Consider the following 13,128-nt stretch of genomic DNA (forward strand, 5'->3'; position numbering starts at 1 on the left):
TTCTGGAAAAGCAAAGCTCACGAAACATGATGACCAGGTGACAAGGACGAAAGGGATGAGGTGCAACTGGCCAGAATGTGGGTGTATTAGGGTTGTCTAGAGGGACAGAATAGGATAGGTGTATATGTGAAGGGGAGTTTATTAGGAGTGTTGACTTGCACGATCACAAGGTGGGGTCCCACAATAGGCCATCTGCAAGCTGAGGAGCAAGGAAGGCAGCCTGAGTCCCAAAACCTCAAAAGTAGAGAAGTCGACAGTGCAGCCTTCAGTCTGTGGCTGAAGGTCCAAGAGCCCATGACAAACCCCTGGTGTAAGTCCAAGAGTCCAAAAACTGAAGAACTTGGAGTTCGATGTTCAAGGGCAGGAAGCATCCAGCACGGGAGAAAGAGGAAGGCCGGAAGACTCAGCCAGCCTCGTCTTTCCACATTCTCCTGCCTGCTTTATTCCAGCCATGCTGGCAGCTGATTAGATGGTGCCCACCCAGATTGTGGGTGTGTCTGCCTTCCCAGCCCACTGACTCAAATGTTCATCTCCTCTGGCAACACCCTTACAGACACACCCAGGATCAATACCTGGCATCCTTCAATCCAGTTGACACTTGATATTAACCACCACAGTGGAGAACCAGCAGCTTTATCCAGGTGCTGGTGTTTCTGGACTCTGAAGGGAATGGAGGAACTTGTCACTGGGTTCCTAAAAGGGGGGATGGCAACATTTTCTTGGTGTTTTCAGCCATTTTAGTACAGGCCATGAAATAGAAGGCTCAGAAATTCCAGACTTTCCTAGGTGTGGTCCACACCTCAGTCCAATCCTAGTCTGACCTTGTGTGGACAGAGGTCCTGCCCGTGGCCTTGTTGTCTCCTGACAGCCGCCCCCCCGCCCACCCCCTGACTTGCTGTCACAGCTGCCCTGGCATCCATCCTGGCCTTCAGCCCCACCTTCCTGGCTCCAGGGTTGTCCCTGGCCACGGGACAGTCTCTGCTCTCCAGCCCAACCCACCTCCTGCTGGGATTACCTGGAGGAGCTCGCTGTGTGCAGAACTGTTTCTCCCTGGCAAATTAATTTGTCAGCACCACAGGTACTAAAACAGATTAGCTAATAGGGAAAATCTGCATAGATTTCACTAAACTGGGTCTTGATGCGCCCATGACGAGCGTGAAATGGGATTATCCCTTTAAAGTACATCATGTTTGTGTTCTTGTCAAAAGAGGAGGAAAAAGGCGTTTTCTTATACCCTGAGGAGACAGACTGGCATTGATGTGTGTGTATTTCCACTAGAAAAGTTTTCAATTTGTTCTTTAATTATAATCTGTTATTGCTTTTGGGGGGAAATGGGGCTAAAATGTCAAAACATACCTTTAATAATTTCACAAAGTAAGTTTCTAAACCAACAACTTATGAAACTCATTTTAGAACATTCAAAAGCATGGTAAGTGGTTAACAAAGATGTGTTAACATCATTTGACATGTTTTTCCTCCTTTTAAAATATAGTTTATTTCCAAATTTGTTTTTAAAACAATAAAAAAGTATACTTGAAATCTATACTTACTAAAGAAAAAAGTTTAATTATAAATTTTAGATAAAAATGAAATTAAGTTGTCCATAATTCCATTACTCAAAAGTAACTCAGGCCGGGCGCGGTGGCTCAAGCCTGTAATCCCAGCACTTTGGGAGGCCGAGACGGGCGGATCATGAGGTCAGGAGATCGAGATCGTCCTGGCTAACACGGTGAAACCCCGTCTCTACTAAAAAAAAAAAAAATACAAAAAACTAGCCAGGCGTGGTGACGGGCGCCTGTAGTCCCAGCTACTCGGGAGGCTGAGGCAGGAGAATAGCGGGAACCCGGGAGGTGGAGCTTGCAGTGAGCTGAGATCCGGCCACTGCACTCCAGCCTGGGCGACAGAGCGAGACTCTGTCTCAAAAAAAAAAAAAAAAAAAAGTAACTCATGTTCACATTTTGATGTATGTCCTTTCAAATTTTTTTCTATGTGAATATGTGCTCCTAAGCATGTACTTTTAAAATTTATATTTTATTTTATTTTGAGACAAGGTCTCACTCCTCTTGCCCAGGGTGGAGTGCAGTGGTGCAATCACGGCTCACTGCAGCCTTGACTTCCCCGGGCCCAGATGAGTACCTCCTCAGCCTCCTGAGCATCTGGGACCACAGACATGTGCCACCACACCTGGCTAATTTTTGTATATTTTGTAGAGGTGGGGCTTCACCGTGTTGTCCAGGCTGGTCTTTAACTTCTGGGCTCAAACCATCTGCTCATCTTGGCCTCTCCCAGTGCTGAGATTACAGGTGTGAGCCACCGCACCCAGCCTAGCATATATATATATTTTTGAGACTGAGTCTCACTCTGTCGCCCAGGCTGGAGTGCAGTGGCGTGATCTCGGCTCACTGCAAGCTCCGCCTCATGGGTTCACACCATTCTCCTGCCTCAGCCTCTTGACTACAGGCGAGGACTACAGGCGCCCACCACCACGCCTGGCTACTTTTTTTGTATTTTTAGTAGAGACAGGGTTTCACCGTGTTAGCCAGGATGGTCTCGATCTCCTGACTCATGATCCGTCCACCTCGGCCTCCCAAAGTGCTGGGATTACAGGCATGAGCCACCGTGCGCGGCTGCATATACTTTTTAATGTTAACATCGTGTACATCTTTTCATGTCAATTAATATATATTAGATTACCATTTTAAGTGGTTACACGGTATACCGTTAAATGGAAACGCTACATTTACCCAGTTCCTTCATAATGAGTGCTTAGGTTGTATCTCTCTACTTGCTGTTATAGAAGTTACTCTCTAAACATCCTTTTATTTCCATTGGCTGTCCGTTCCATTTTTATCATACATGGAGTAGTTTCTGTACTTGCTTCTCTGTTCTTTGATCTTTCTTGTGCAGTGGCCATAACATTGTGCATGTGTGTGGGTGGCCTTTTTATTAAAATGTAATACACATGCAGAAGAGCGAATAAATGTGTGCCCAGGTCTAGTGCACCTGCATGGGTATGATCAACTTTAGGATCATTTTGTCAGATCTCAAAAAAAAAAAACCCGCATAAAGTATTGATGGGGTCTGTGCTGATTACTGATGAATTGCAGGATAAGGGGTAGCTTTAGAGTATTGAGACTTATGCAGACACATGGTATAAAGTTTTGCAATTCAAAATAACATTCTAGAAGTTGCGCTGTTGGATCAGAGGGCACCTTCTGGTTTTCTGCCCTCTGGAAAGGTACCAGAAGCCCATGTCCTGTCCCTCTGCACCAACATTGGCAGAAACATTTTTTAACATGGAGCATTTTGCACCCACAAAAGTAGGCAGGACAAACAGACAGAACAAGGAGCTCTGTCAGCTTTCATTCAGCTCCAGTGATGATCAGCCACTGCCAGTCCTGCCTGCCTCTTCCCACCTGGTCCCACCGTTAGACGCAAATACCAGAGTATGACTGCAGCTGCACTTTTTTTCAATGTCTCTCCTAAAGAGACATTTGAAAAGCAAAACCGCAATAAAATTGTCACTCCTAACACAAAATTTGCAGTAATTCCTTATATCATGAAATAGCTAGCTTTTGATGAAATTTCTACATGCTTAATCCATTTCATGATGATTTTGTTTTGTTTTGTGTTTTGTAACTTGCGTGAATTGGGATCCGAATCAGGGCCACATACTGTGACAAGCTGATGGGTTCCTAAGTCTCTCTGTTCAAGGATCTTCTCTCTCTCTCTTCCCTCTCCTGAAACTGGATTATAGAGTTTGTGCTGATTTTGCTAATTATATCTCCCTGAGGTTTTACCTGCTTCCCTGACCTGTGTTTCCTATAAATTGGTAGTTGATGTAGAAGCTTAAGCAAATTCCATTTTGATTTTTTTGGCAAGTCTTCTCTTTTGATTGATGCCAGTATGATCTTTGCTAGTTGCAGTTTTAATTTGAATGCCACATACTGCTTTTCGGAGATGCTTATGGGCCATGTGTGTCTTTTGTAAACTTTCCACCTTTGCCCATTTTTCTATTGGAGCATGTGTCTTCATTATTTATTTTTAAGAGTTCTTTATATATGAAGGCCATTGAATCTGTTTTTCTCTCATGTTAGAAATATTTTTCCCAGTTTATTATTTTTCACTTTCTTTTCAATGATATTTATATATCCTTTGCCACACAATTTTTCTCTGTCATATCTGTCAGCCTCTTTTTTGCTGGCTTCTAGTCTTACAATCATTCAAGAAAGGCCTTTCTTTCCCCAAGGTCATGTACATTACATGAGTTGATTGTAATTTATACATCTACATTTTTGCACAGTTCTGACATTTAGAACTTTAGCTACAACTTTCTGGTGGGTAAAGGGTGATAGACCTAACTTTATTTTTTCCCCAAACATTAACCACTTATTCTAACCACATCTTTTCCATTGGCTGTCCATTCCATTTTTATCATACATGGAGTAGTTTCTGTACTTGCTTCTCTGTTCTTTGATCTTTCTTGTGCAGTGGCCATAACATTGTGCATGTGTGTGGGTGGCCTTTTTATTAAAATGTAATACACATGCAGAAGAGCGAATAAATGTGTGCCCAGGTCTAGTGCACCTGCATGGGTATGATCAACTTTAGGATCATTTTGTCAGATCTCAAAAAAAAAAAACCCACATAAAGTATTGATGGGGTCTGTGCTGATTACTGATGAATTGCAGGATAAGGGGTAGCTTTAGAGTATTGAGACTTATGCAGACACATGGTACATTTTGCTCTGATAAACAGTTTCCCGTTTCGTTAGTATAGGTCCTGCACTTTAAGCTCATCCCAGATCATCTTTGTTCAATTACTATTTCTATGTATAACTGTTATACTAGATCATTTCTGAAAAAAATGCTGTTTAAAACCTACTAGTGCATTTTCCCCAGATGCAAAGGGAAATTTTGGTCCAGTTTCTACGCTTCATCAATTTCATAATGATTTTGTTTTGTTTTGTACGGCCGTCCTCAGGAAGCCCATGCTCCCTGAGCACATGTATGTCAGACACCGTGCTCAATACTTGACTTACATTATCATATTTAGCCCCAGAACTCCTTGAGAGAAGAAGTACCTTCATTGTACTCAGAAGAAGAGAGGTCCAAGGAGGCTGCATCACTTGTCCACAGTCAGATGCTGGGGTCAGACCTGGCCTCCACTCCAGCATCTGCCTCCTCCAGACCCTCACTCCTAGAACTACACATGGATTGTGGGGTGGCAGAGTGGGGGTGGGTGTCTGGTTAAAATGCAGACTCTTAAGTCTGGGGCAAGGCCTGGGACTCTGCATTTCGAAAAAGCTCCCAGGAGATGCCACCACCACGCTCAGGACTGTTATAGCACATTGCCTGCCAACGTCATTTAGGATATGGTAACATGGGATCTTGTGGAGGTGCAGACAGTTCCCCGGCTCTAGAGTGGAAAGCATTCTGTTTTGGGGAATAACTTGCCAGTCTAGGAAGCCCCTCACCTCGGTGCCACTTCCTGGAGTCATGACATCTGGGGGCCTGGGCAGGCTGCCCACCTGGGGCTCCTCTGCCACTTACTCTATTTCCTTATCTGTGAAATGAGAACAGCAACAGTACCCGCATCATCACTCACTGAGGAGTCAGTGACATAGGTCTGTATTTGAGGCTCTTGGAATGGAGCTTGGTGGCCATAGCCACTTTTACTGTGTGCACTTGCACAGGCCTCAGAACCCACCACTGCAGCGCCCAGGGCCACAGTGGCACAGGAATTAAAGCCAGCCTTCTGCCATCCACATGCTGACCCTGTTGTGAAGGCCCTCTCCCCCCACAATCACAGGCCTCGTGGAGAGGCTGGCTCAGATCTCCTCTTCTCCACCCACTGCCTCTTAGCTAGGATTCGTGATTTTTATGCAGTTTTTTGGGGACCTTTAGAAACTTCTGGTCCCCCAGTTGCTCACCAATATGTCAGAGTATTTGGTGAGGATTTCCTGGCCTTGATATCTATGATCACTGTCAAGTCTTCAGCAGCTTGGTAGAAAGGGTGGTCCTAGTGCAAACTTGGAAGGGCGCAGAGGGGACAGCAGGGAGTTAGTGTTTACTGGGCACTGAGTTGCAGATGGGGAAGATGAGAGTTCTGGAGATGGATATGGGGATGATGGTTGTACAAGTATGAAAACACTTAATGCTGCTGAGCTGCACACTTAAAAATGGTTTAAATGGTGAATCTTATGCCATGTATATCTTACCCCCATGAAAAAAATTCAGCTGGATGTGGTAGCTCACACCTGTAATCCCAGCACTTTGGGAGGCTGAGGTGGGAGGATCACATGAGCCCAGGAGTTCAAGACCAGCGTGGGCAACACAGTGAAACCCCATCTCTACCAAAAAAAAAAAAAAATAGCTAGGCATGGTGGTGGCATATCCCTGTACTTTCAGCGAGTAGTGAGACTGAAGTGGGAGAGTCACTTGAGCCCAGGAGATCAAGGCTGCAGTGAGCCATGATTGAGCCACTGCACTGTAGCCTGGGTGACAGAGTGAGATTCTGTATAAAAAAGAAAGAAAGAAAAAACTCTCAATGGCTCAACCCTTCCCTTCTCTGTAAAATGACATTGTTTCTTTTCCTCATTTCTCACTTACTATGGACCAGCCAAGTATGAGTTTTCAGTCACCCACGTGAAGACCATGACCCTTGCTGTTGAGCCCTGTGCATGCAGCGGCTTTCAGGGGTGCTGCCCTCGCCCTGCTCATGACAGCACTCCCACCCCGAATCTTCTGGTCCAGCCACTGGAGCTTGGAGCCATGAGGGGCGGCACTTCCCTCTGGGCAGGAGTCCAAAGACCACCAGTGGCTTGCTAGGGTCCGTAAGGGTTCATTTCACATTTACTAAATACACGGCGATGTTTTCAGCCCTAAATCAGGACATACAAGATTTCCTTTCTGACATCTAAATTTACTTATGTGGAAATCATTACACAAAAACATTTAAATTGCATTTAGTCATTTATTCAGTGACTATTATTAAAAAGAGTAAAGTTATTTAAAAGTTAACAACCATCAGCCACCAATGTATTTTTCAGTTAAAATGATCTATTTCATCACTCTTCTGGTGAGGCCCATTTTTCTCTACTTTTCTTTTTTTTTCTTTTCAAGATGGAGTCTTGCTCTGTCACCCATGCTGGAGTACAGTGATGCAATCTCAGCTCACTGCAACCTCTGCCTCCTGGGTTCAAGCAATTCCCCTGCCTCAGCCTCCCGAGTAGCTGGGACCACAGGCCCGCACCACCACGTCCGACTAATTTTTTTGTATTTGTAGTAGAGCTGGGTTTCACCATGTTGACCAGGCTGGTCTCAAACTCCTGACCTGGTGATCCGCCTGCCTCAGCCTCCTAAAGTGCTGAGCTTACAGGCATGAGCCACCGTTCCCGGCCAGGTGAGGCCCATTTATTCACATTTCAGGAAAGCCAATTCAGTGATGATTCATAATTCTTAATTTTTTCAAACATTCTTGACAAGCCTTTTAAAAATTAATTTGAATCAGCAGAAGAAATTAAATCTCAGGAGTCATAAATGCCTTGGGCAATCACTGCAAGTTGTTGATCAAAAATGACCCATGGCCATATCTGTGTCTCCTTTGGAGAAATGTCCAAAGCCCATTTTTAAATTGGGCTATTACTTTTTTTGCTTTTGAGTTGTGTAAATTCCTTATATAGTTTGGAAATTGACCCTTTATCAGGTATGTGGTTTGCAAATATTTTCTCCCATTCTGTAGGTTTCACTCTTTTCACTCTTGATTGCTTTCTTCACTGTAAAGAAGCTTTTCAGTTTGATGAAATCCCACTTGTCTATTTTTGCTTTTGATGCCTGTGCTTTTGGGTTAATATCCGTGAAATCAATTACAATGTCATGAAGCTTTCCCTCTGTTGTTTCTAGGAGTGTTTTGTTTTTGTCTGTTTGCTAGACGTTAGCCCACTTGGTGAAATCTAGGAGTTTTATCGTTTTGGGACTTACATTGAAGTCTTTAGTCCATTTTGAGTTGATTTTTTTTTTTTTGTATGGTATAAGGTAATGGTTCAGTTTCATTCTTTTGTATTTGCATATCCAGTTTTCTCAATATCATTTGTTGGGGAGACTGTCTTTCCCCCATTTTACATTCTTGGCACCCTTATTGAAGAGCAGTTGACCATATATGGTTGGATTTATTTCTTGACTCTATTCCATTGGTCTATAGATTTGTCTTTATGTCAGTATTGTACCATTTTTATTAACTGTAGCTTTGTAGTATATTTTGAAATTAGAAAGTATGATGCCTTTAACAGATATATGAAAAGATGTGCAATGTTACTACTCATCAGGGCATTGCAAGTCAAAATCACAATGAGATACCACCTCACACCCATTTAAAAAACAAAAGACAAGTGTTGGTGAGAATGTGAAGAAATTGGAAGCCATGCACACTGTTGGTAGGAACACAAAATGGTGCAGCCGCTACGGAAAACAGTGTGGAAGTTCCTCAGAACACTGAAAATAGCACTACCATATGATCCGGCAATCCCACTTCTGAGTATGTATCCGAAAGAATTATAATGAGATCTCAAAGAGATACGAGCACTCCTGTGTTCACTGTAGCACAATTCACAATAGCCTGGATGTGAAAACAACCTGCGTGCCCACTCAAAGACAGCGGATGAGGAGAATGTGACAGTACATATGATGGAATATTTCTCAGTCTTTAAAAAGGAAGAAACCCTGTCCTATGTGACAACATGGACAAAGCGGGAGGACATCATGCTAAGTGAAACGAGCCAGACACAGGGAAACACATACTGCGTGATTCACTTCTGTGTGGAACCTGGAAACCTTAAGCACACAATAGAATGATGCTTGCCAGAAGCTGGAGGAGGGAAAACGGGCAGTTGCAAGTCAGCCAGTATAAAATTTCACTTACAGCAGATGCATAGGTTCCCGAGATCTGTGAACACTGTGCCTGTAGGTAACAATGCCGTATTGTACACTTAGAACTCTGCTAAAAGGGCAGATCTCATAGCAAGTGTTCCTGCCACAATAAAATTAAAAACAGCACACTGGCCCGTGACCCACGGTGGCACTTGGAGGGAGGGCTCATGCTTTCTCTCGTCCTTTCCATTTGGGTTCAGAGACTCACGCTCCCACATGAGAATCTCCCCATCCCAGGGTGGTCCCTAAGGGGCCTTCCCCCACTCTCCTGGGGACCCGCAGTTTCTCCTTGAGTTGGTGCTGGGCTAGCTTCCTGGCAACAGAGTGGGAGGAGACTGACAAAGCTGCCTTGTCGTTCCAGATGGTTCCACTTAAGACGCGGTTTCGCTGGCATCCATAGTAATTGACAGATGTACTCGGGATCCCTTGTCCAAAAGTCCTGGCTTTCGAGGAGCCCTCTTGGCTGCTGTGCTACCCACAAACAGTGCCGAGTCCCAGCCATTCGCCCCCCTCGAGTCTCAAGCCCAACAGCAAGCTCCTGACACAGGTGGAAATATTCCTGTGGGGGCCTCACATGCCCGAGGCCTTGTTCTGGAAAACACCATCACAGAAGTAGAGGCAAGAACCAGGGGTCTGACTCTGTGGTCCCGAAAACCTTAATGAATAACAGTTTTGTTTCAGCAGCTTAAAAAAAAATCCTGAAGTATTTTTTATATTCTTTCAAGCTCTCCATCAGTATAAAAACTTAGAAACTTTGGCTGGGCGCGGTGGCTCACACCTGTAATCCTAGCACTTTGGGAGGCCAAGGCAGGTGGATCACGAGGTCATGTGATGTATCAGGAGATCGAGACCATCCTGGCCAACATAGTGAAACCCCGTTTCTACTAAAAATACAAAAATTAACTGGGCGTGGTGGCGGGGGCTTGTAGTCCCAGCTACTCAGGAGGCTGAGGTAGGAGAATCACTTGAACCCTGGAGTTGGAGGTTGAGGTGAGCTGAAATCGTACCACTGCACTCCAGCCTGGGTGACAGAGTGAGACTCCATCTCAAAACAAACAAAAAACACTTAGAAACTTCTAGTGTAACAAAACCCAACATTTTTCCACTGCCTGCCCGTAGTTCCTCTGTATACACAATTCACAGAAATGTGCAAGACTGTGCCTCAGACTTGGTATTCCTATTTGGCTGCAAAGGTTTACTGTACGAATAACCACCAGGATTGGACTGGAGTGAGCTGTGTTTGGAAAACATTCTTAGAACATGCATTGTTTTTCTCTCCAGAGTGAATGCAAGAATTTTCAAATGCTCTGCTAATAATTTGCTTTATCTTCAAGGGTACTGAGAGGCCCACAAAAGAGCAATGCTGATGAGTTGGCCACTAGTCTTATTCACTGGTGTCCTGGTCTAAGCTCTTCCTTTAATCCTGTGTTTTTATTAAAATAGCTCCTGATATTAGAATAGGCAGCTTACATTTGTGATTAAATAGGTACAGTGGAAGTCTATGATGACGAGGTGATGGGGTCCAAAGATTCAGCTGTGTAACCTCAAGTGTACCATGGGGCTGACGCAGGCTGGGGCAGCCTCCTCAAAGCTGGTCTGGACGTGAGACCCAGCTTGCACCTCACATGTCCTGGCTGTGTCATCTGGGGGCAGGAACTATCACGGGGATGCTTCTGGGTGTGAGGGACTCTGTGGTTGGTGCTCCTAGCTCCCATGGCTACCTTCTCCAGAGATCGCCCTGGTGGTTCAAGCTGCCTCACCTGGAGGTGCCTGGGGTCACCCTCCATGATTGGGTGGCCCAGGGCTGACCACTGTCCTGTGCGGGGTACGTGGACCCCCACTCCTTTGCCTCAAGGAGCTCCATAGAGCAGCATGTGATCCCCATCAGGCTCCCGTCCAGGTTCCTAACCCAGGGCAGAAGTGCGTTGTAGAGAAGCTATTTTATACAGGCCAGAAGGATGTATAGTGGTGGCCTCCTGAGGTGGGGGTGGGAGAGGGAAATGAAACTCTTAACGAGCAGGGGCGGGAGAGGGAGCTGAGACTCTCAACAGCCACTGAAGGAAGGTGAGCACAACAGTCACCGTTTACTAAGTATCACAAAAGCAAAAGCAAGTGTGACCAAGTGTTAACAGTTAATTCTGGTGAGAACATGGATGTTCGCTACGTATTGTAGTTTTCCATTTTCTGTGTGTTTCAAACATGAACCTTGAATAAATGGCAAGTTGGCTTAGCAGTGGAATCTAAGAACTGTAATTGCAGCCAGAGCTGCATCTGTCCGCACACAAGCCGGTGTGTTTTGCACATAACAGCTCAGTGGTCCCTCCACACCTGAGATGGGACCATCATCCATGTTGGAGACAAGGAAGTCGGGGCACTGGCCAAGGCTACATACCTGCCTATGGCTGAGGTCGGTGCTCCAGCAGGAACCGACCCCAGACAGAGAGGCGCCAGGGTTTACGTCCTGTGTTAAGAGCTGATTCGGTTGCCACATGCTCTCTATATTCAAAACAATCTCTTAGAATAATTTCTTAAATAGCATCTGAGAGATAATGCTTCTTTGTTTATGTGAAATGAACTCAGATGCTCCCTATTGTAATTGAGGTAGATAATGGCATGTATAGATATTCAAGTTTCTTTTAAAAAAACACACATTGTTTTAAGGCCTTACTACCCATTATTTTCCATTTTGCCTTTGTGACGAAGGTGATTCTGATTATTTTATTTATGTATGAATGAATGGACAGGGTCTTGCTCTGTTATCTAGGCTGGAGTATGGTGGAGCAACCAGGGCTCACTGCAGCTTTGACCTCCCATGTAGCTGGGACCACAGGCACACGCTGCCACATCTAGCTAATTTTTGTTGTTGAGGTGGGGTGGGGGGGGGGTCTCGCCATGTTGCTCAGGCTGGTCTTGAACTCCTGGGCTCAAGTGATCCTCCCCACTTGGCCTCCCAAAGTGCTGGGATTACAGGTGCGAGCCACTGCGCCCGGCCGAACCTATTCTTAATGAGCCTCAGAACTTCGGGAGCCACAGCCACAATTCTGCACTTGGCTGGGGCCAGTTTGGGTGTGAGGCTGGCCCATTCCTGCTCCTCATTCATGCGCCTGTGACCTGCCGTGAATGTCTCGCCTAGGCGGATCCCACCACCTGTTTTCTGTTTCTGAATCCTTCCCCAGCCCCTCGTTTTTCCATTATGGCTGATGATTTTCTCCTGGGTATAAAAGCTATCCATCCACACTGTCGAGGCCCTGAAAACACAGAACACCTGGAGATGAGATTTTTCAATCACTCAATTTCATCACCGATGGTTTTACAGCCACATTTTAAATGTTGCTGTATTTCCTTCTTTCTCTCCTTTGATTCTGTAGCAATACCATCTATAAGGACAGAAATTCAAATTAACATCTTGAATTTTTCATTTAATATTTAAATCATTTCCGTTGACTTTTAAATCTCCTTAATTGTTATTTTGGAGAGGTCTTCAAATTCTAAAAACCCAGACTCAGTCCTGCCAGTGGAATGGTCTCCCTCCTCAGGACTCAAAGCGGCTCTTTCTACATGTTGTCTGCAAAAGAACTGTCACTGGTAGCAGTGACAACAAAGTGACTGCGAAGTGAGCACGAGTTGGCCATAGCGTGAGCCCAAAATCCCTGTAGGTTCCCTTCCCGGGACCCACCTTTGAGCTCCCACCGGTCTGAGTGGGGGCTCCGGTCCCCAAGCCCCTGCCGAGGACCAAAGGGTACTCAAGCATCTTCCCAGAGCTGGTTCAACAAGGGCCCCTCCAGGTGAAGGTGATCTGGCTGGCCCAGGAGCTGCCTGGTCTGCTGCACACCACGCTTGCCCCACCCTGGATGGCACCCGGGGCATGTTTTCCACTTGGAATCAGTCGTTTGGAGCTCTGGCTCTGAATACATGAGCCACAGAGTCACAACACACCAGGGTGGCAAGGGGCCCCTGCATGGTGTTCCCTCCAGTGGCAGAGGGGGAGCTTGCCTGAGCCCCCATTGCTCCAAGATGCCTGCTATGTCCATGATCACCACTGGCTGATTTTCCTGTAGATGGAGACCCAGTGTGGGAGGTGCAAATGAGAGAGCCCAGGCGCTGCGCCTGACATTGATGGCAAAGGAAGCCCAGGCTGGACTGGCAAGGACCACAAGCTGGGGCTTGTCTCTCAGGGATAAACCTGGGACAGTGCCGAGAG

The 13,128-nt window shown here is 45.6% G+C and overlaps 1 protein-coding gene across 1 annotated transcript in view; it reads left to right on the forward strand.

The window, feature by feature from the left end:
• Positions 1-9,802, forward strand: part of CUNH10orf143 (chromosome unknown C10orf143 homolog) — a 60,771-nt gene extending 50,969 nt beyond the window's left edge. The window contains exon 5 of the mRNA XM_033178777.1: positions 9,289-9,802. Within this exon, the coding sequence (XP_033034668.1) occupies positions 9,289-9,327 (39 nt within the window). The 3' untranslated portion in view covers positions 9,328-9,802. The remainder of the gene's footprint in view (positions 1-9,288) is intronic.
• Positions 9,803-13,128: the final 3,326 nt, after the last annotated feature.

This window comes from Trachypithecus francoisi, unplaced genomic scaffold (assembly GCF_009764315.1).
Source record: "Trachypithecus francoisi isolate TF-2019V2 unplaced genomic scaffold, Tfra_2.0 Contig01579, whole genome shotgun sequence".
Taxonomy (NCBI): Eukaryota; Metazoa; Chordata; class Mammalia; order Primates; family Cercopithecidae; genus Trachypithecus; species Trachypithecus francoisi.